This window comes from Polypterus senegalus, chromosome 6, assembly GCF_016835505.1.
Source record: "Polypterus senegalus isolate Bchr_013 chromosome 6, ASM1683550v1, whole genome shotgun sequence".
Taxonomy (NCBI): Eukaryota; Metazoa; Chordata; class Cladistia; order Polypteriformes; family Polypteridae; genus Polypterus; species Polypterus senegalus.
The window spans coordinates 126,870,856-126,895,318 of NC_053159.1; the positions used below are offsets into that span (position 1 = coordinate 126,870,856).

General features: G+C 35.2%; 2 protein-coding genes across 3 annotated transcripts in view; both read right to left on the reverse strand.

Moving 5' to 3' along the window:
• Positions 1-6,818, reverse strand: part of sgsm2 (small G protein signaling modulator 2) — a 191,997-nt gene extending 185,179 nt beyond the window's left edge. For both annotated transcript variants that reach the window (XM_039757096.1, XM_039757095.1), the window contains exon 1: positions 6,631-6,818. In XM_039757096.1, coding sequence (XP_039613030.1) covers positions 6,631-6,690 — 60 coding nt within the window. In that variant the 5' untranslated portion in view covers positions 6,691-6,818. The remainder of the gene's footprint in view (positions 1-6,630) is intronic.
• A 5,820-nt stretch (positions 6,819-12,638) lies between these two features.
• The window catches only part of tnfaip1 (tumor necrosis factor, alpha-induced protein 1 (endothelial)), a 36,388-nt gene continuing 24,563 nt past the window's right edge, over positions 12,639-24,463 (reverse strand). The window contains exons 4-7 of the mRNA XM_039757097.1: positions 17,016-17,105; positions 16,867-16,919; positions 16,011-16,206; positions 12,639-15,658 (exon numbers count right to left, since the gene is read on the reverse strand). Coding sequence (XP_039613031.1) covers positions 15,422-15,658; positions 16,011-16,206; positions 16,867-16,919; positions 17,016-17,105 — 576 coding nt within the window. The 3' untranslated portion in view covers positions 12,639-15,421. The remainder of the gene's footprint in view (positions 15,659-16,010; positions 16,207-16,866; positions 16,920-17,015; positions 17,106-24,463) is intronic.

Below are 24,463 nucleotides of genomic sequence, written 5' to 3' on the forward strand. Positions count from 1 at the left end.
CGAAACAGTGAAAAGAGATCAAATACATTGTTCAGATTTAAACTTTAAGCCAGAGACTTGCAGATCGTCTAATTCGTGCTGCCATCAGGGAAAAGTAATGTTTCTTCCCAATGAAGAGGTGTATCCACGAGAGTTAAAAGATTTGTTGTTTGGTTAATGTGATATCCACATATGCGAGCGGCAGAGACGCTAAGTGGCTGGCGTGTAGCAGCATGTTGGCGAGTGAAGTGAGTGAGGGCGAAGCCCCCTAGTACTGAATAATTTTCAAAACTTTGGTAATGATTTACTGTTCTTGTACTCCAGAATGCCCTCCTTCTCTGCTTATATGAAATTAACCCGTTAGTCAGTTTAAATTGTAGTAGGTTGGTTTTCTTATTGTTCCAGAACCACTTGTTGCAACGCTTAGCAAACAGTCATTGAACTTTGTGGCTTCAACTTTCTGGAACTCTCTTTGTGAGGCTCTGTCTAATTTGAAGTTCAAATTCAGACTGAATGAATGTTCATTCCCCCATTGGCTTAATAATTCCCTGATCTCTATCAAGATAATACTGTCACTATATATTTACTGTATATGAAAATTACTTGATCTGCTACTTTGAAAGCACTATCATCTCTCATATTTTATCAGTTCTTTTTGTGGTGGTTAACACCACTATGATCAACCCTACTTTGTACTCTTATTTTATAACTGTATTTGATTTGCACATCTCCTTTAGTAAGTGCAGGTTGAAATATATCAAGTATGCTACCAAAAGCTTCCAGAATCTACCAGTGTGGCATTTTTTGGATTTGCATTTGAGGAGCTCATTTTTAATGCAACTGGCAGCCATTACTGCAGCTTATTGTCATGGTTGCAATACTGCCTGAATGGGCTCTTTTAGGCAGCCCACAAAGAAAATAAATGGGTTTTGAACAAATGGAATTTCTTTTCCAGATCAGTTTGTACAATTAATACTGCAATGTAATCATATTTGCTCTGTAAGGCACTTAATGGTGGGGCATGCTGTAAATATCGCTGTATAAAATTATTCATCAACTGACTGATTTAATTTGGTATTACTGTGACAAAAAAAAAAAAAAAACTGATGCTGTCTGGAGAACCCATACATCCGCATGAGTCACTCATTATGTATCAATAGGCAGAAAGTACATCTTAGTAGTTTAAAGTATTGGACTTTATAACATAATTCTTGCCTCAAATAAGCTATTTGGCCTTTAATAAATTACTTAATCTGCATGTGCTGCAGCTTTAAAAAAAGAAAATAATAATAACAACAATAATAATGAATTGTACTGTATCCTAATCTTGCAAGTCACCTTGGACAAATGCATAAGACAAATGTACAATAAGCAACGTAGCCTAAAAGAAGACTTTATAACAAAGACATGGATATTCATCTTTTTCTTACATAATTTTCTGATTCTAGGACACAGAAAATATAATCAATATAAACGGTTAGTGGCAAATATACAGTGCTGAGAAAAACAGGGGTCTATCAATCAAAACTCTGGGGTCTATCAATCACCTTGGGTCATTTATTAATTTACTGTAATATGTATTTAGGTGTTCCCAAACCTCTCCTTCTACACTTTCAGCAAATGCAAAAAACTGCAGACATTATTCCAGACTGTTTGCAGAAACCATTATCATTTTACTAGCAACCATGACAACGTACACCCACTGGGGCTATATAAACTGGAGATGAAGGCCTCCTTCCGCAATGGCTTTGACATATTCTTGACTGATATTACACTACAATGATATTATGACTCAGAATTTTAAAATGTTGGCCTGGCTAAGTAAATAAAGTATCACATTGACTTCTCCACAATGACATGATACACACCTAGACTATGGAATGACAGTCGCTGTTAAACACCACTTCACAATTCACCTGGAGCAGGGCTCTCAGGCAGTTAGGTGTGGCTTTGCTTGCTGTGTAACCAAATTTGCATTCCATTTTGCTGTACTGCACTCTAGACAAGAACTCCCCTCCCAAGCAACAATAAATAAGGGTGGGACTCACCCTTCCTGATAACACCATTACAGACTCAATGCACTTTTTAATAAAGAATTTCAAAATTTAGTGTCAGTTTTCAGTAATTAGCTGGAATTCTAAAGGCAAGCTAGTGTTAATTTTTCACTGGGCAAATGGTGATTGTTTCAGATTTACCATTAGACAAAAGTGTCTTTCAGGAAGATCTTCTCTAGGTCTTTTAAGATGAAACAGAGGCAAGTGAATGATAATACTAAAACAATTCAAGAATAAAACTGACAAACAAGCACAAAACAAAATGGCTTGCTACAAAAATGCATTAATCTTACAATAGCTTGTACATATAACATGAAAACCAAATATGAATGGCTCTAATTATGTGTATAGGTAATTGTGTAATGTGGAAAAGGCACAGTGGTGATTATTTTAATAATATTTTTAGAGGTTTAGTGAGCCATTTTAAATAGGCAGATGAGAAACAGATTATTTAAGAGAAATGCATTTTGCCAAGGCGTAAAGAAGGCTGAATTTTTGAATAGACAAGAATAAGTCATAAACTTATAGAGCATTTGCCTATCACCAGAGCACCTCCTTAGCTATCAATTAAATTTCCAATTTTCAGAACTACTATAAATCCCATTTGCCTACACTAAAAAAAAAATCAAATTTATCAAACCCTGAAATTATTTAGGCATTTTTTAAACTCAGAGCAAAATATTTTCAACTCATCTTTGAGTTTCCACATCTCTTTTAAACAAGATAATTACACTGGAGATCATAATTATGTAATAAAAAAAAGTGTCTTGCTCCGATTAATAAGTCATTTCTGCAAAGGCATTTTTGACATACAAGTTCAGAGGGTATGTCTTCTAAATTTTGCCATTAATGCAGTAATTAGAACCGGTTTCTGAAACAATGGCAAGTTATGCACTTTAACAACTGTAAAAGAGTTGTAAATGACCCAAAAACTCTCTTTTCTCTTTAATTTTCAATTATAATACTTTGCTGTTAAATCCACTCAAACCTCAAAGCTATACAGAGAAAATATCACTCCCATCATCATTGAGGAAAACAAAGACAGACAGAATACAAGTGCATTACCATTTGTATAAAGGATCCCCAGTGGCATTTCTTGACACACTTCTGCCGAAGAAATTGATGGCTGAAAGTACTGTGTTTGTATGTTAGAGATAGGCTGTGCAATACTGTTTATAATTGCAGTCAATTTTGCTTCAATTCTCCCCTTCACTACTACCTCTTCAGTGTCCAGTGTGTGTCCCATAACTGAGCATGCCTTTTAAATAAGTTTATTTATTCAGTGTGTCTTTCTTGAAGTGATGTTACCAGCCCAGCACACCACAGTGCAGAAAATACACTGGCCCTTTCAGAGTTGTAGAATAAGTGAAGGATGTCATTACCCACATTAAAGGAATGTAGTCTCCTAAGAAAAGAAAAGAAAAAAAAAAAAAAAGAGCATGCCCTGCCCTCTTATATAATTTATCTGTGTTATGAGTTCAGCCTGCCTTTGATATGGACCCCCAAGACCATCCCTACATGCACTCCCTGAATAGAGACCGGAAAAAGAGGCTCTTTGGTGCAGCAAAAGAAATTAAGATTACAACCTGACTCCTACTCTGTCTCACTCTCTCAAGTTTACTGCAGTTTAAAAATGCTCAATAAGCAAATACTAAACACTAGATTTCAAGAGAGAGCTTGTAGAAAAAAAAGAAATGCTGTGTCAAAAGCTTGAGATTACAAAATAAGAATTTAAAAAATAATTGAGATTAAAAAAAAAAACACACAGACAGGCAGTTCATTGTAGCAGTGGACTTAAAACCTTAACCCCAAAGTTGACTACTTGTGTTTCAACTGAAAAAAATATCCTGAATTTGGAAGACACCTTGGATAAAGGGGTCAACCAAATACAAAATAATCAAATTAATTCAGATATGTATTTATTACAGAACTCCCATGCAACAAATATATATTACTGCAGTTAAAGAATGTCAGATTAGGAAAGACAGCAGCCTTTTGAAATGAGAACCCCCGAATGAGAAGATAAGGTAAAAAGATTTCAGTTAGGAAATACAAATATAAAATCAGTAAAGAAATGGATAAAAAAATAAAAAAACTGAAAAAAACACAAAAAGCATACACGGAATGTTACCTTGGAACCAGCAAAAAGGTAGGATTAAGTATTATAGAAGCATAGAAAAAGAGAAAATACGGGAGAGGGAAATAGGAAAATAGAGAGTGGGCGGAATAAAGATCTCCTCTGAGATTTACATCATTCTCACACACATACACTTATGCGCATGTCCTACAGCACAAGACGTGAATGAGGCTTCAGAGTTTTTGAATGAGGAGATGCTTCAGAATGGTTTAGAAATAATGTAAAACATAAAAACACAATATCCTCTGCATGGCCAACAAAAATGATAAAAATAATAAGAGCAATAATAGTAGAAATATTCAGTTTCTTTGCAAAATTGTTTAAAAGCATTTCATCCAAAAAAAAAAAAAGAATATTTAATAGTAGCCTGTGGTGCAAACCTCTGCTTTTAGTTCTGTGTATTCCTTACACTGTATAGTTAAGAAAATGCATGCTAAATTCTCAATAAATGCAAAAAGCTGGACGAGGAAACAATATATTGATAGATTCCAAAAAACAGTTCATTATATTTTTTTAATCAATTTAATCAAGGCTGTAACCGAACAATGTATCTTAATATAATGTATTATACAGTAGATAAACCTTATATTATACATTTTTGTATACTGCATTTGAAGTAACTGTACATTACTCCTTTAGAAGCTTTTACTTACATTTGCACAGCTCTACTATATTTAAAGTCAATGATAATGTAAGGCTTACATTTATAAAGAGCTTATGCAGTCAGTTTAAAAAGGTAAAATACAAGAAATGTAATTAAGGACCCTTAGAAAACAAAGTGTAATTTATTCATATAAAGAATTTACAATAATCTTATTGAATGCCGTGTCTTTATAATATAGCACTGTACTTCACTAAATGTCATGTGTTTGTCATTCCAAATATGATTTATTTACAAAATAAAATGTTCAATGAACCTTACTATGAGAAATTATATATAAAAAATTAAATGTTTGTCTGCACATGATTTTTAATAAACATGCAAAACAGAATTTTATTATTGCTTAGTAAAACATTTCAGAACCTATTTTCTCTATTTAATTGTAATCACAGTACAAAATATAAAGCTTACATGGAAACCTGTATTTTTTCACCCTCAAAACGAATGTCAAATAAGAAATTCTGATTTTTTTTTTTTTTTAAGGAAAAACATTTAAGTGATAATGTGGGTGCCTATGTGGCTTACCACGACTCCCTATCTATGAACTGAAACAAAGAACTACAATTTTAATGAGTATAACATTAACATTTGATTTGTACAAAAAGTAACACAGAGAAAGCCTTATTTCTAATCTAGAGAAAACATATAGTTAACGTATTTTCACAAGGACATTGTAGAGAAAAGCCAAGCAAAATGACACCTTTTATTGGCTAACTAAAAAGATTACAATATGCAAGCTTTCGAGGCAACTCAGGCCCCTTCTTCAGGCAAGATGTAACGTTTCTAAACCAGATACAGCTAAAAGCCGGGAGGTGGTATTCTAGTTATTAATGTACATATTAAAATGGCCATTTTTGTTTTTCTTAAAACAATGCCAATATCAAGAGTTATTAAAGGAAAATGTGGTATGACTGCTGTTAATGAGTAGGAAGTGCCATGAAGTGTGATATTTTGAAAAATTCCTTTTCAAAGACTACCGTTCACAAATTTTGTTTATCTGGCTTAGATTCGGCATACCCTTCTGCACCCGCAGTTAGCCTCGTTCAAATCAGTGCTCTAGCTTCTTTATTCTCTGTTTAGCCTCAGTCCAGGAGTAACCTGTTGTCCAGCTTCTGTGACGTCAATCATATGCAATAAAAACTTGACATGTCGAGTATTTTACCAAAAAAAGCAAAATTAACTAATAACTACCTGATGTTGGGGGACTGCAAGCTGCTCGATGGTGAATGAAGTCGTTGTAAAAAAAACTGATAGGGATAATCAAATCTAAAAGCAGTATGTGATCCATCTCAATCTCTTAACAATTGCACCGTACTGACAACAGGGAAGGTAACAAATTATATGTATCAAAATACATATATATATATATATATATATATCAGACTTGCGAGGTGACAGTTTTTCTATTGCAAGCTCTCACTAGTCCCCATAAATCACTCCGAAAAAACTCCATTATTTGCACCGGAGACTTAACTTTTTGCAAATGCAATATATATTTTATTGCAGTAACCGGCGAAAAATATATTTTCCCCGTCCCTCCCAAATGAAGGACGTCATAAATCAGTCTGTGCCTTAACGCTACTCATTCAACAAAACCTTTAAAAAGGTATCGGTGGACATGTGATGTCTTTGATGTTCGTGAGTGGGAAATGGTAACAAATAACAAAACAGCCTAATTGGGACGTCCTGCTCCCTTAAAATCTATTCTGGGCTTCAAGTAAATCAAATGCATTTCATTGTAAATCCACGCCTTCCTTAAAGCAAACACAGAGCAACGCGTTGGCATCACTGTTGCTTACCTCTCGCTTCACATTCCACAGCAGTTTCTCTTTAAAGTCGTCTCCCGTAGTCGAACCCATGGCTACCAGCAAGTGGACGAGAAACCCCTCCTCACCTCTGGTGAAACACTGATGGGTTTCGTACTCGGGTTTCGGTTTTCCTTCTCAGCCACCCCACACTGCTCACTCGCAAGGTGCGCCTTGGAGCCATAGCATCTTCACAAGCAGCCAGTGTTACGTCATCTTTTAGCACCGCCCAGGTTTCCTGACAGCCACGCCCCGCACAACAAGCGCGCCTACAGAATGGGGTGGGGACAGATGGTAACGTCAACGACAGGGTATGCCGTTCACCAGGCAAGTTTTTTTGAGCGTCTAGGAGGAGCAATCTGCGGAGGTTTTCCTGGCTTACGTCACGGGAAAAGCTGCGCTCATAGGAAAAGCCTTTTTCTTCATAAGGTAAGATGATTTGGCACGACTCGCAGTTACCTCCTTAAGGAGCCTTCTTACGTAATCTTTAAGATAAAGGATCAGGTAGTGGGTATCAGATCATCAAATTTAAGCATTCTATCATTCAAGAGAAATATTTCAAGATATATAAGTAAACTTGTATCTTATTTTTTTCACAATTTTTTAAATTAAACTTGCATAGGTAGTGTTGTTGTCCCATAGTTTATGTGGATGCTGATGTGATTTATTGTAAAGATTCCTGCTTACACGTATTACAGTCCAGAGAACACCAGTTTCTCTCTACAATCCAAAGACACACTGTTACTTAGTTGTCTAACACCAGCACGGCTTGGTAGAAGTATATCCAGCAATACAGTTGATTCCAGTACTGTTTATGGTTCTTTCTTTCGTTTTGTCCCATAATCCCATTATCAGAATAGAGCGGGCTTAGTTAAAATAACTTTTAGTTTCTTCAGCTTTAATTGAATTTGTTTGGCATCTCCATACGATGTTTACTTTGATATATACTGTACAAGTCACAATGTCAAATACATGAAACACAGAAAGAAAAACAACACAATAACACAATGCACAAAATTATATTTAAAAACAACAAAAAGATTAACAAAAAAATAATCTTGCGCCAGAGCAACAACCCTGGCTGTACTATAGCAAGTACCTTTCTGAAGGTGTAGTGTATCCAGACTGGTACCATATCAGGGACATAGACCCAGCAACAATTATTGTTTGTTTGGTTTTTTGTTTTTTTTTACATAAAGAGACTATAAATGTAATGCACTCATGACAATGAGTGAAATTTCAGATACACTGGCACATTCAATACTAATGCAGAGACACATACTCACAAGCTAATACATTTCAAAAAATGTGGAGGACCTCTTCCATTTGAAAATGATAGACGATTTTTGAAGTGCAGACTGAAAAGACCAGATGTAAATTTGCCTGGTTTGTGGCAGCCCATGCAGTCCAAGTGCCCAGTGTTACTAGGATGGGCCCTCAAACCCCGACCCTAAATTGGATTAAGCAGGTTTGATACTAGATGGATGGGCTAAAAGGATTAACAAGGGCAACTCTTTGTCAACACATACATGCTCCTTTCAACACTGCACTGTGGCAAGCCGTGGAAGGGTTGCTATGGTTACAATATTTTGTGTGTGGTTCATTAATTAAACATGTTCTTGTGAAACACCAGAATATAATGTGCCTGGAAGCTGATCTGTCAGTGCTTTATAAACTTGTTATATTTAGCAACAAGCAAGAAAGACTTTTTTTGCTTTTTAAATATGTGCTGCGATTCAGTGAGGCTTTTCTCTTTCCATTCCGATTGTTCACTAGATTTATCAAAATATTAAATTATCAAGGGAATAAAAAATAGAGAAATTGCTGAAAATCTGACCCTACCCCATCTGTAGAGTAGACAGGATCAACAGTCAAACAGCAAGTATTAAAGATGATGGCTCAGATACTGTATGAGTTTGGCCCGAGGTCACTCAACACATCTTCTTACCACAGGAACGATTTATATTCATAAATAATGAAGGCAGCTTGATTTTGCAGAAGTTAACCCTACTGCCTCACAGCTCCCGAGTCTTGGGTTTGAATTCTGGCCCTATCAGTATCTGTGTGGTGTGTACATTTTCTTCCCATGTCTGCATGGCTTTTTGTCCCCCACATATCTGTAACATATATAGATTAGGTTAATTAGCAACTCATAACTGGCTGTGTTTTGGGGACACTCATAACCAATAAACAAATAAAGCAGAATGACAGATAGTTGGGTTTAAGATCGCCCACTGGTTAGTGTTGCCGCCTCATAACTCGTTTCATGATTCTGTGAAGAACTTGAACATATTTCCATTTTTTGAATGGGTTTACTTCCATGTGCAACAGTAGGCTCCCTGAAATGGACTCCACCCTCCCTTTAGGGTATTACTGCTTGGTCCTGATGTCGGCTCCTTTTTCATTATCCAGGGTGTTGTACAACCACTGTACCACCCTAGTTTGTTGTAGTTCTTTTCATTTAGCGGACTTGTGTCAATTTCTTATCTTCATTACAAAGTGCTGCCACCAATACCTGTAACATCATCAATTTTGAATTCATCGGTTTATATAGTCCTCTTAACATTACTGTCACAGTGTAATGCACAGTAATGAAAGAATTAAATTAGAACAGTAGCATAAGCAAGAATGACACTACAGAGTCCCACACTGCTTCAATTTTCTTGAATGTACATTCTCCCTCTTTGGGGTTTTCTCCAACATACCTAAAGACAACCCTGCTTGGTTAATTGGATATTCTAAATTGATCATATATCAGTAGTGGTAGTAATCTTACTGTCGTGTACAGAGTACACTGAAATTCTAATTTGTGTGTCTGATCAGTGTGCCACACATTGTGGAGTGTATCGGAGTAGCCCCTGTTATAGAGCTGGCTCTAGCCTTGCACATGATACTTAATACAACCCTTAATTAGATTAAGCTAGTCTGAGAATATTTTTGTGGGTTCACTTATAGAGTGTTGCTTCTGCTGTTTATTTTGGTGAAGAATGTAACTCAATCAACCCTACAAATGGCTTCTGCAAATCTGAGTTTATCAGTTGCTGGTATACATGTTAAATCCATAACCACATTACATCTGTGCTTTTAAACCTTCATATATCAAAGCTGATTTTAAGGTTTCACTAATCCTGTACAAAGACCTTCATAATTTGTTTGTCACTGTGTTTGTCCAAACATTACAGACCTGGTTGGCATTTCAGATTTCAGTTGCTGTGGGTGCTGGGCAACATGTCATTTTTCTTCTAACGATCCACTAGTTTTGTAAAACTGACACAATCATCTATTTACTTTTGCATTTAAAGTAAATTGATTGTGCTGCCTGCTAATTTGTTTTATTTATGTATTTTAAAACTTTACTTGGTTATAAATTTTTTTACATCTTATTTTCTTCTCAGCTTATTCTGTTCTCAAACACTTTTAATGCAGTTCAAGGTTGTGGTGTTTTGGCTAGGGGCTGTTGGGAGTACAGCAGGGTACAAGGCAGAAATCGACCCCTGGCTTATGTGCCTCACAAGGCTCTTATTTTAATTATAGTATATTTTTTATTAATAAAATCAATTATTTTCATTTATATTTTGTACTTTTTGTTTTTATGTAGCAGTATTGTCATATATAGAGTACACACAGTTTGCACCAGTTCCTCATGCAAAACACAAGGGGTGCATAAGGGGACCTATACAAACAGAAGATACGTTTTCTGGATACTTAACTTTCAACAGCGAGGAACCAAAAGTGAGTGCCTTTGAACATGCCCTAGAATGGAAGACGAAAATCCGAAACTGCCAGGAGACTCTTCCTTGTACATGGAATGACAGCTGGAACAGCCAATGAGGAATAATGAGTAATCCAGATGAGGAATACTTAAATTCCCGCTAGAGGGATATAAAGAAGGCACCCCCTGTGGGTTTCCAGTTCACTGGTCCTCTACCCAAGAGGAGGAATATTGGCAGAGAAGCTGCTCCAGGGACTCTAGAAGGGACATTAACTTTAGTGACAGTTCTTATTGTTCAGAAACTAATGCAACAATAAAAAAAGACTCATTTGACGATTATACATATCGAAAGATAGGCTAGCATGACTTATACATACTGTACAATTAACTCCAAAGTACTGTTTCTTGGTTGCTAAAGCGCCCCCCTGTGGTCATATTATTATTATTATGCTGCTAGAATCAATTGAAGTGCTAAAAAACAGTGTTTTCTTAAGTATTTTACTCAAAATTGGTTTGTGAATATCCCATTCTTGTATGGGAAGTATATTCTACAAAAAAGGAAATGAAAATTAAAATTACAAAATGAAAATGCAATCTCTCTTTTTCCATTTATTTATATCTATATGCAAGAATGCTGTGAAAATTAAAAATAAAATGAAATAACACCATTTGCAATTTCATTTTCAGCTTGATCAGCAATGAAGTTGTAAAAATGTAAGGTAAAATGCAAATAAGTACTGGTGCCACCTGCTGCTAAATAAATTTTTGTTTTCCACTTCTCAACATACAAATGCATTTTAAGACAGGACACTTTGTATTTTTGCAATATTACATAATAAATTTATTCCTCTACAGTTTTCACCACCTCTTCCTCCTCCTATAGTTATGTCCTATTCCCCTATATTTGATCGCTTGGACTTGCACATTTATTGTTTTAATGTTTAAAAATAAGGTGATAACAGGTCCTGAGGTGTCACTCGCTGCACTCAGTCCCAATTCAGGTGGTTTATGTGGTGGGTGCAGCAACACGCGATCAGCACCAGCTTCCAACAGGTTGGGTTTTTTTTACTTTATTTAATCACTTTTCAAAATAAAGTGATTCGGTAATGATTATTGTATTCACTATGAAGACCTTCCACAATCAGTAATTTTCATTTAATTCATGTAACTTCAGTCTATTTTTTTATTCCACTTTATTAAGAAATATAGTATGAGTAACAAATATGAACTGTACCTATCAATTAATTTCATATTAATAAACAAAAAGAATGAAATTTAAACAAACAGGAATACATTTTCTGACAATTCCATAAAGTATTGAAAATATTATTCCAAAAATATAATTCCAACATGCTTGGAATAGGTGAAAATATTTTTGTTTTAATTTCATTGTTTCATATTATCTTTATATCTGTATGCTTATGTGATCAGATAATTTTTTCTATTATCAAGCAATAATAAATTATTGAAAACTGCAAAACGTAGAGAGCACATTGAAATTATTTAATGAAGTCTCTCAATTTAATCCAAGGTCTGCATTTCTTTGTGATGTGAGAGGAAAACCAGGGAATTTCTAACACACAGAGAACATACAAACTCCACAAGACAATGGCCATAACTAGACCTGAAATGGGGCCATGGAGTTCAGAGATTGATTTAAGCATTTTTATATAGCACACTTCCAACCTAGAAACTCAGAGCAAAGTACACATTTACAAGATAGTTACTATAAATACAATAACAAAACACAGAAACAGCATATAAATTGCACAAAGAAGTATAGAGGTATCCACCTGTATTGTAAATATAATTGTGATTCTTAAAACTCAAAACAGAAATAATAAAAGTAAATGACAATGTGTAAAGATATTAAGCCATGATCACTCTGCAAAATCCAGTCTACACCAGTTGTTAGTAGTGCAGTATTCTACAGAAAGAAAAAAAAAAAAGACAACCGAACCTCTCACCCAAACAATTCATTATACAATATACAATTGCCACTACTTCATACTCATGATTTAAGTGGAAAATGGCCGATTATTCCTAATCCTGATTCCTTATTCCTGATCCTGAGATCATCACTGGTGATGCTGATGTTTCATACCTTCTTAATATGGCAAAAATATAATACAGAATTGACACAAATGTTAACTAAAAACAATTGTAAAAGTCCACTTGCAGAAATACAGTTGGACTTCCTATTTATTTTTATGATAATTATGGCAATGTTCTGAAACTGAAAAATAATTTAAATTTTCAGAGTCATATAAAAATCATTTTTCGGGTATCAAGTAATGAGTTAACAACTTACAGCTTTTCTGTAGCAATGGAAGTTAATTAAGCCTTGAATGTTGATGCAAACAATCCCTAAGAGTGTCCAACTTTTATTGATTTCGTACAAACCCTCTGTCTATACAAAAGCAGTGTTAGAACAAACTGTGTTTGCAAACGTACTGTCATTTGTCTTAGAGGATAGTCAGGTATCATAGCAAATATGGCAACCATACATAGACACTGCTAGTCTCCCACTTACATCTAGAAGACATGAAAATCTTCATTTTCTCTAGATTCTTGGGTTGGAGAAGGAAGGATACACACTCACTGGAAGAGAATGTCTAGAAAATTACCAACTGTATTATCTCAATCGCATTGTAAATCACAGAAATGTTGTCTGAAGATTTAATAAAGATATATTTATTGTAATAAATAAGACCAAAATACAATGGCTGTTCAAGAAGTAAAGATACTGCATTTTTAAAAATGAAATGCTATCATCTGACAATTGTTCAACTATTCAACCAGTTTTTGTCGTCTTGTAGCAAAATAATGTCGTTATTTCACTTTTGCTCTGACATACATCTGAGATGAACATATACTGTAGTTACAAGTGTCTACTTTAATTATACTTATCAATCCATGTAAAGTGTTCTTTCATTTTATACAGCCTATCATGCCATGAAAAATCATTTTTGTAAACATTTAATACCCTTAGTACTTAAAATATTAAGATTGCACGTTGCTCTTCCAATGCAGAAATAGTATCAACAAATTAATGAGCTGCATAATATTATGAATTTCTTGGTCTTCACAGTGCATCAATCATAAATAAATGTACGTCTTTATTGGAAGACCCTTAAAATAACTGAAAAGTTTTGAGGAAAAGAACAGTCCAGCCAAAATTTGTAACAACAAAAAAATATGGATACAGTTTTTCCTTTGTGTTATAGTATTGTTATTTTTCTCCACAGTGTACCATCCATTATTACACTAGCAAATCTTAATCATCATAGGTAATTGTCATTCATAAAGCAGGCTACCAAAGAGCAGCTGGGCAATTTATGTGACATTTTTCACTTTGGATCAGAATGTTATCTATAATCTTCCTAAATGACTTACATTTTAAAATCCTGTTCTAATTAGGTGTTTGCAACTCCATTACCATAAAATACATAACACTCAAAACCAGCAGTCTCAATTTCTTATTGGAAATATGCTCTATCAAAATACTCACATGCATCTAATTGTCATTTTAAAGGCATTGTTAAAAAATGAATGCTGTTCAACATGTTTGAGAATTCCTGGAAAATAATGCACAATTAAAACCATAACAAAAACTGAGGAATGAACTCACATTTGCATGGAATGATATTTAATAAAGTAATAAAATAAAAAAAAAAAACAGACAGCCATAAACTTAAGAGCAGTAGTTGTGTATTAATGTAAAAATGCCACTGAGATATTCAATGGGAGTAAAATGTAACAATGTTATGAATTTAGTGTTGTTTGTGAGCACAAAAAATATTCAGTAGTGGCAGGATGCTATTCCAACTATCAGGAAACTACAATTGTTATCCTTACAAAAATAGTGTAAAAATCAGTGCTAAAGGAGTCTTATTGTGACATGTCAATGGTCACAGGCTAAGAATGCAAGACTCAAAATATAACTAATCTTGTCAGCGTACCAAACTAAACACATTTACATTCCCTATCAAAGTTCAAGGTACGACTGTTTTACAACCAATATGAAAATAATTAGGTCTGAAGCCCTTTAATGTCTGAATTCAGTCTTAGTTTGTGTTTCAACAAAATGTACTAATATTCTTGAAATAACTGAAAAGTCTAATATACTGTATGGTATAAAAAAGATACGCAAGAAATTAACAAAGTAAGTTCACCATCTTGTCTCACAGAGGCAGAAAAACTAAAAACTGGCTAATGGTACACAAATGAGGCATATCATAGAATTATCTCCATAGGGACAACCTGTTGTTACATTTATATATGTATCCACATTTTATATACATACATTAATAGTACATAAGAACATCAGCCTCTGTACCACATTTAAAAAGAACATTACAACAGCCTATGATTAAATAACTAAATAAAATCATTCACCATGTCATTTTATTAAAAGAAAATTGTTCTTACTATTAACCAAAAACCATCTGAAAGTACTAAAAGCACAGGACTGAGACCATGGTGATGATATACATTTTACAACACAAAATGCCTTTACTATTTGATTACTAGAACTTACAATCCCCTTTACTTCTTTTCCGAGGTCACCAAACTGTTCACCACCATTACTGCTAAATCACAGCACCCAGTTAAATTCAGATAGAATAGCAATTACACATTAAACCACAGCAAAATTGAATTGTTGAGTTAGGGAAAAAAACCCACAAAAATTACTAAAAGAAGTGTCTCTAGGATGCAAAATACATCCCAAAGCTAAACAGGCACTGAGATTTACTACATAATTAAATCCTTATTCTTATAAAATATAAATATCATAATTCAATTATGATCAGATCTATGAAATATTTCACACTTTAGTTAGTCTTACTTAAAATAACTTCTTTAGAAAACTATCTAGGCCCTATTTATACTTCACTTCTCTTTGAACTTCACTATTTGTTTTAGCCTTTCTTGTTAAAAACAGTTAATTTACACAGGTTGTCAAGGCCAAAGACCTACTGTCGCCTTTAAAGAAAAATTAGGCAGGTTTTTTGTTTTATACATTTGCTGGCAACGACAAAAAACGCTCCTGATAGTTAATTCCTGATATATTTAATCCCGGTGGCCAGGCTGGTGCCCCAAAGATCGGTCATCATAGGTGCTATATCTTTTAATGTGAATCCGGCGGACACGGTCCCTCAGCTCCAGCACCTCATCATCCTCACTTTGAGATCCTCTGTGTGTGCCACGACTCGTTGCTTCAAGTAGGGAATTGTCAGGAATACGCTGTGTTTCATACAACATTACATTCAATGTCTCCTCATAGATACGAGCCTCTGGAAATTCTACCTATAAAACATCAGAAATACAGAATGACCACAATCAATACTTGTGATTAATATGTCTTAAGTCTTTCTTTGATATGCATTGACTGCATTGTTAAAATAAAAAAATGTCATGTTAAACAGGATCCCTCCAACTACTTGTGGGGGAAAAAGTACTGAAATATTAGGTGTATCTTACAAGGTCTGAAAACAAACACACACACACCAACCAAGAGTATTAAAAAGGTTTGCAATCAAATTATGCATTGCTACGTTAAAGACTGTAATAAAATAAAATATTTAACACATTTTAAACAGGTTTCACAGATACACATGGTTATCCTTGCTTAACTTGACATTTCCACCTTCTTAATTACCTTAGTCTGCTTCTTCTCTGTAGTGTATACAATTGACGTACAGCACACCTCTGCTAGCTTGCGCCCTTGACCATAAAAAGACCAGCAGCAGATTTCGTCACCAATTACATCCTTAATAAACAGTACACGTCCATTGAAGCGTAGTGACAGCTTATCAAAGAGTTCAATATTCTTTAGAAGATTGTCATCTGAGTTGCTGGAAATATTAAAAAAATATTTAAAAACAAATAAGTAAAAGTGACTCCGTTTAAAGCCTATTCCATATAAAATGTCAAAAATGTTTTCTCTCTCATTAATAACAAAATAATTATCTTTAAGAAATTTGTATTTTCCATTCAGTGTTTAGAACAGGATGCAATTTTATCAATCAATCAATCAACATTTATTTATATAGCACATATTCATACAAAAAAATGTAGCTCAAAGTGCTTTACAAAATGAATAGAAAAATAGAAGACACAATAAAAAATAAACATAAGTCAACATTAATTAACATAGAATAAGTAAGGTCCGATGGCCAGGGTGGACAGAAAAAACAAAAAAAAAAAACTCTAAAGCTGGAGAAAAAAAATAAAATCTGTAGGGGTTCCAGACCACGAGACCGCCCAGTCCCCTCTGTGCAATCTACCTAACATAAGTCAAACAGTCCTCTTTGTATTTAGGGTTTTCATGGAAGGACCTGATGATGATGGTCACGTAGATTTCTGGCTTTCAGACCATCAATGTTGGAGCATCATGATGCTTTTGAGTAGGTGGTGGTGGCGCAGGCCGCCACCACAAAGAAACCGGAGAAAGAAACAGAAGAGAGAGTTGGGGTCAGTACGGATTTTAATAGAAACAAGAAAGCTATTTTTACCTTGTGTAGGAATACTTGTTGTTGCTTCGGTTATAAAGCAGTTTCACAACAGGCTGAAAATAAGTTTAGAAAAAAAATGTTAGGAATTCAACAGCTATTGTGACTGGGCAAGACTGATTGGACTTGAAATTCATGATGCAGACTGTTACCTTGGTGCAGGCCTCTATCAGGCTCTCCTCTTCCTTCAGAGAGGTGACAATGGGAATGATACACACAGGGTTATAGATGTCATTCTTCTCCTAAAATTAAAATACAAAAACAAAATCAGACTGTGAAATATTTTCAGCTCTTTTGTAATTATGTCCAAAATCTGCCTTAAAAAACAATCTGTAAAGTTTGTCCATTTAGCTTTAAAGTAAAACAGTAGTAAAATCTGACTACATGTACTCCACTATAAGGATTATTATTTTATTCCATAAAACTGCATTTCAGAAAATTGGTCAAAATTATTAAGAGAAGCAGTTACAGTTGTGGCCAAAATTATTAGCCCCCCTGGAATCATGGAACATTTTCCTAAACTTCTTCCCAAAGTTTGCAACATTGATGAAACTTGATATAATCAAACATCCACCAGTGCTATTTACTAGCTTTCGATACATTTTGTAATATAAAATATATTTTTAGTCTTGCTTTATATCAAATATAGTAAAAAATGGGGTGGTCAAAAATATTAGCCCCATGTTAATGTTTGCTTTCAAAACACACCTACACTAATTAACCAATCAGCTTTGAAACCACACCTGTGCAATCAATTGGCTTCCTAACAACACTCAATCAGCATAAAAAGACTCCCAAGGAAGAGGGCTCTTGAACACATGAGAGGGACTACTGTTACTGACCATGCCAAAGACAAAGGAAATCAGTCTGGAGCTCAGAAAGAAGATAGTAGAGGCTCATGATAAGGGGCAAGGCTACACTGCCATTTCCAAGCGATTCACCGTGTCTAGAACTGCTGTACGTTGCATCATTGCCATGTACAAGGAGACAAATTCTGTTAGAAACAAACCTGGCCGTGGCCGTAAGCACAAGATTTCAAGAACTCTGGAGAGAAAGATGTCAGCAAGGAACCCCGGACATCTACCAAGGTGATTGTTGCTGGCCTGGCCTCTTCTGGAGTTGATGTTTCAAGGAACACAGTTGTGAGGGCTCTTCACCGTGGTGGGCTTCACGGCCATCGTCCCAGAAGAACCCCTTTACTCAAAGAGCGGCACATCACAGCCCGACTGAGGTTTGCCCATGAACATTTGAAATGTAAAGATGATTTTTGGAAGTCTGTGCTTTGGTCTGATGAGACTAAACTGGAACTGTTTGGGCACATGGATGTTGCTTATGTTTGGAAAAGAAAGGGACAGGCCTTCAACCCTAGGAACACAGTTGCCACAGTTAAACATGGTGGTGGGAGCATCATGCTGTGGGGCTGTTTTGCAGCTTCAGGCACAGGGAGCCTTGTTCGGGTGCATGACATCATGAAAAAAGAAAATTATGTTGACATTCTGAGGGAGAATATGCAGAAATCTGCTTGTAGTCTAGGCTTAGGTCGTTGTTGGGTCTTCCAACAAGACAATGACCCAAAGCATACATCAAAATTAGTTCAACAGTTTTTCAAGGATACCAAAACCAAGAGTTTGGAGTGGCCCGCACAGAGCCCAGACCTCAATCCCATTGAGAATCTGTGGCGAGTGCTCAAAGTGAATGTCCATGCTCGGAAACAATTTGCAATGGAGGAATGGACCAAAATCCCTCAGGAGACCTGTGCTAATCTAGTAAAGACCTACTCTAATAGATTGTTGTCAGTTGTGGCTCAAAAAGGGTACAGTATTGACTATTATGGGGCTAATAATTTTGGATGTCTTATTTTTGCCCTTTCTTGTTTCCACTCAGTGTGTCAATAAAATAACCAAACTACAATTAGTGGACCTTGTTATTTTGGACACAGATATGCTTTAAAAAACAAACATTTGTTGTTAATGGTCATTTTCATATTGGAATCAGGAGTGTTGCCTAATTTCATAAGGGGGCTAATAATTTTGCCCACAACTGTATATCTTTGCATGACCTGCAAATTTTCATATTATCTATTTAAGCATCCAGATTATATTAATCTTGATTATAGTACATAACAGTATACTTGAGCGAACCCTAATCATTATCAAAGTCAATAACCAAAAGTTCTGATGAGATCAGAACTAAGGGCTCGCCTATTCAGACTACAAGTATCATAGCAAGTATCTGAACAGGTTTCAAGGTAGAGACATTTTCCTCAAGCATTAAAAAAAGGTTTGTAGTGTTATAATACCTGCAAATCACACATTGTGATGATGAAGAATAATCCATGCCTTGGGAAAAACTCAGTGCCTGATAGCAAAGCATTGCTATTAATGGTAACATTTTCTTATTTGTAATTAGGTAAAACTGACCATTCCATTATCACTAACTGTCATGCCTCACAACACCATTCACTAATGAATCAAAATACTACTCAACGTTAGTTCTAATATGCCAATGACTTAGGCGCTTGCTTCCTTTTCTATTGTTAGCATGTCCAGATAGTACTTCTTGTAATAAACACCTGTTATAACTCCTAGAAAAGTCATTTTGTGTGAGCTACATATAATATTTTACGTACAAAAAAATTACATAAAACATGTTGCAATATTTTTTGTGGCTACTTAATAGCATGTTGTGCCTATACCTACAAAAAAAAACAGAAATGTCCAGCAATGATAGAGCACAAGTCAAGCCAGTCAGTTTCAAAACCTCAACAGGAAAAATGAGTCTTCATTAAAAATGGAATCTGCTAATTCTAGACTAACCACTGGGCATGTCGTATTTTCCTACAAGTATTTGCTTTTATTACCATTTTTTTTTGACATTGTAATTTTGCAAGAAGGCACTATAAAAATAAATCTTAATATCAAGGTTTTCTTTTTCCCTGTTTAGATCCCCATGGAGTCTCCTCGGCCTGACACTAAACTAGTTTAATTCTTTCTCCTCTGTCAAGTAGGAGGCACGTCCTGAAGTCCTGGGGTGCACCTTGTTACTCTCCTGTGCACGGCTTTAAGTGCTGTTGTGTCTTCCTTGTAGTGTGGTAACCAGAACTGTATACAATACTTCAGATGCGGTCTCAAAAGTGCATTAAATAGTCTGAGCATAACATCCCTTAATTTATATTCAACAGTGCCTATGATATAACCTAACATTTTATTTACTTTTTTTATGTACTTCTGCACAATGCTTAGATGATTAAAATGTTGTTTCAACATAAACCTCTACGTCCTTTTCAGAGGTTGCTTCCAGTAGCACAGTGTCTCCAATCTGGAATTTATACCTGACATTCCTTTTGCATTTTTCAAATGTTTACCCAGTTTTGGAGCATGTTTTTTTTTAATATAAAAGTCTAAATAAGAATAAAACTGTTACTGCCATTGAACATTTCTGTGTTGTGTTATATATTGGGTATAGACAAGGCTTTCTTTTAATGAAGAGGAATTCCCATTTATACAATTTTCGAGGTTACAACCGTGCAGAAATTAAAACTTTCAAAAATACAGTTGAGAATTTAATTTTTATCCAACCCTTTTGTATACCCTGTGCTTGAGATGTTTTTATTTTTAATTTCTTTCCGAATTTCTTTTTTACCCTTATACAAGATTTTATTATATGAAGAATGCTTGGTAAACGGGCAATAGCTATGTTCTCTCATATGTGTTGTGAGAAACTAAACCTATACTAATAAAAGGCAAAGCCCTCACTGACTGACTGACTCACTCACTCACTCATCACTAACTCTCCAACTTCCCATGTAGGTAGAAGGCTGAAATTTGGCAGGCTCATTCCTTACAGCTTACTTACAAAAGTTAAACAGGTTTCATTTTGAAATTCTACGCGTAACGGTCACACCGGTCGACAACGTCCGCCATGTTAAACTTTCTGATTTATGGCCCCATCTTAACGAAATTCGGTAGGCGGCTTCCCTGTGCTAACCGAAACCGATGTACGTACTTATTTCGGTGGTATAACGCCACTGTCGGCAGCCATAATGAACTTTCCAACGGTCTTTGTTACTTATGGGCCCATCTTCAAGAAATCTGGTACGCAGGTTCCCAACGCTAACTGAATCCTACTTACGTACATATATACGTCCATAGCCTGCAGCTCGGTCACCACATTGTTGGCTGCCTCCCTATATAAGGCCGTCTGTCGCTCCAGTCTCTTCATTCCCTTTGCCACAGGATTCACGTCTCCCTGCTGAGAACTGCAGCCTTTTTATTTAGTCCACGGCTTCTCCGCTATTTTATTGTTCGTTTATTACGATTATAGTTATTGTGTAGGTATTTTAGACTTACTTTACATTGTTCAGGTACCCATTTCCTTTATTGTTCCAACCGTACCCCCATTAACATGTCTATCGAGGTGATCACCATCGATCAAAGAACTGTCACTTACCAAGTGGTTTCCATGCCCAGAGATGGCACCTGCCTTTTCCATTCTCTGTGTTACATATTGCACGGCCATATCAGGCTCACTCTTGATATCCGGAGGAACATTGTGTCTTATGTATTGAATGACTGGGACAGGTTTAAGGTGTGGACTAATGATGGTACAGGAGATAATTATACTACACAGGAGCACTGTAAGAGTGAAATGCTTAAGCCCTTCACCTATGATTCTTCATGTGAGTTGATGGCTGCCGCTGAATTGTTCGGTTGTCGCTTTCAAGTGTACCGAAATGGCCAAATCTTTTACACCTCTGGACAACCGCCAATGCCTCTTAAACATCTTAGATTTACAAGTGACAATTTCAGTAGTGGACACATTATGAATGTTTAAACTCTCAAAAGCTGGATGCAAAGTTATGAATGAAACCGATTGTATGCTTACAACGCTTGACAGATGCCGAATGTCACTTATATTGTTGTAATTGAAACAAACCATGAAACTCAAACTGATTATGACAGCAGCAATCCAAGCTGTGAGATTTGAGGCAAGATTGCTTTTCACATGGCCAACTGTACGTTGCATGTTCAAGAGTAAGTTCAGCGCATAGCTTGGTCATATTAAAACCAGAGGGCCGAACTGACAATGTGGTATACAAAGAGATCCTTAACAAATAATTATTGGTATATTTTCCCTCAGTTTAAAAAGGTTTACTTTTCTTCTTAATAAAAATTTTAAAGCAGTACTTCGGCGCTGCGAAGCGCGGGTATTTTGCTAGTATAAAATAAGGTGAATAAATAAATACCTGCATTTTACCAGTATCATTTGTCATGGAATTAGAATATTGCCCTCCAAGTAGTGACATAAATTACTATTTAAACTGTATAAAGTGTACATAGAAGCATATAAATGAAATTATTTTTCACATATACCCTATACTTTTTAGAACACTGTATTAGGGCTGCAACGTTTAGTTGACGTAATCGACGACGTCGACTACATCATCTTTCTCTGTCTGCAAAATCACTCTTGTGTATTCCTGCTACCTATACTCCCTCTGAGTGTCTCTTCTCAGCAGCTGGGAACATTGTCTCAAAGAACAGAGCCAGCCTCACACCAGAGCATGTCAAAATGCTCATGTTCCTGCACTGCAATCAGGAATATATGAACTGAATCTTTATAAACTGTACACTATTGTTTTATTTTATTTGTATTGAAGCTTTATTTAAACTTTTGGACTTTAAGACACACCAGTTGCCATTTTTGGTTAAAGACTATGTGCACTTTAGTTTGTAGTGTTTAATGTACTTCTTTTTTTTGTGATGGTCACACTAATATAAAACAACATCTGATTATTTTCAAATTCATGTTTCACTGGTTATTTTAATTTATTGTTAATTTTAATCATGTTAATGCAGAGACAACAGGGTGACATTCACAGGTGGACAGACGTGAGCAGCTGAGGTAAGACATGCACTGGAGCCCAGAACAGGATGCGTAACTACAGGTCGCAGGCATCAAAATAGTCAGGCATGAAATAACCGTGACTAATCGACTAATCATTAAAAAAATTGAATGATTAGTCAAATACCAAAATAATCATTAGTTGCAGCCCTACACTGTATATTTAATAGAGAGTTTCTCAAAATAACCTAAATGGTGTTAGCATTAAAAATGCCTTAATTTGTCAAACATTAAGAATTCTTCCAAATGAGAAATCAAAACATTTGTAGTTTTAGTGTACTGCACAGTTTTTCACACCACCATTCAGCAGATTGATCCAGTGCCACTATGCTTGGACAAGCATCCCATATGCTTAAACATCATCTAGAGATGCTCTGATCAGGTTTTTAAGGCCAATACTGATCACTGCTTTCATGTTACTTGATCGGCCAATTCCGATACTGATTTCCCCCTCCCCCTTTAGCCCTTTAAAAACTTTTTAAACGAAGTTCCTGCATAACCAGACACATAAAAGCTCTGTGTCTTATATTAAAGTGTATTTTCATAATTCAACTCCAGACCACAGATTATTCATTTCTTTATTAACAAAATTAAATTAATATGAAAATTAAAATTTTCTTAAAATACTTTAATAAAATATGTACAAAAATATGTATCGATAATACATTTGGCACAAAAGAAAATAAAATGCTTCTCATAATTAAATATCATATTGTTTATTTTTCCTGTAATGTACCTATCTGGAATAAAGCTTAATTTTAAAAAAAAAATAATTCCACAATTTCTCTAACAAATTTATATATACACGCGTGCACACTCTCCTACAACATCAACTAATTGATATTGGTAATTAAACACTGCTAAAATACAAATATAGATACTATATATACTCACGTATAAGTTGGGTTTTGAAACCCCAAAAAATCGATCATAAAATCAGACCCCGACTTATACGCCTGTTCAAAAATGTGACAAATTTTTTATTTTTTTTTTTAAATCTTCTTTCTTCCTCCAAACTTGCACCAATTTCTGAGACACATCTAATTTTGTTGCAGCAGTGCATTTACCAATTTCTTTGGCCACTTCAACAACTTTAATTTAAAACCAGCTTCATATTTTCTTCTGATCGAACGCTCCATGGTAGATAAGGGATGCTCTTACAATAAAGGTGTATTAGGGTATGAGATACAAAAAAAACACAAAACAGTGGAAACTTTGCTTCAAAATAGTTTGGGTATTACCGTGTGGTCACATAGGCACAATACACAGAAAAAAAGGCAGTGTGCTCTTACTCTCTCGGGTGGGCATTAGCATATCATAATCTCTTGGACCTAATTAGCGTGACTTTTCCACATTTGATTTATATGACTAACATTATAAAATACTGCACTAGAAATTATACTGTAAAATCAAGACCCGACTTATCCACGGGAGAACTTAAACGGTACATATAAATATTCATAAGTTGTTTATCAAGAAAACACAAAACATACTTAAAAAGGTTTAGAAGTAAAAAGACACATTTTGTTGTTAACCTAACAAGCCTGTTTACTAAACAGCAATTTAAAATTCATTGTTACATTTAAAACAAGCTCGCTGTCCAAATTAAAATGGTGTCGGTTTTAATTAAAGGACAAACTAAATAAGTTCCATCTATCTATATATCGATCTAAAACTAAAAGGCCTGAATACATTA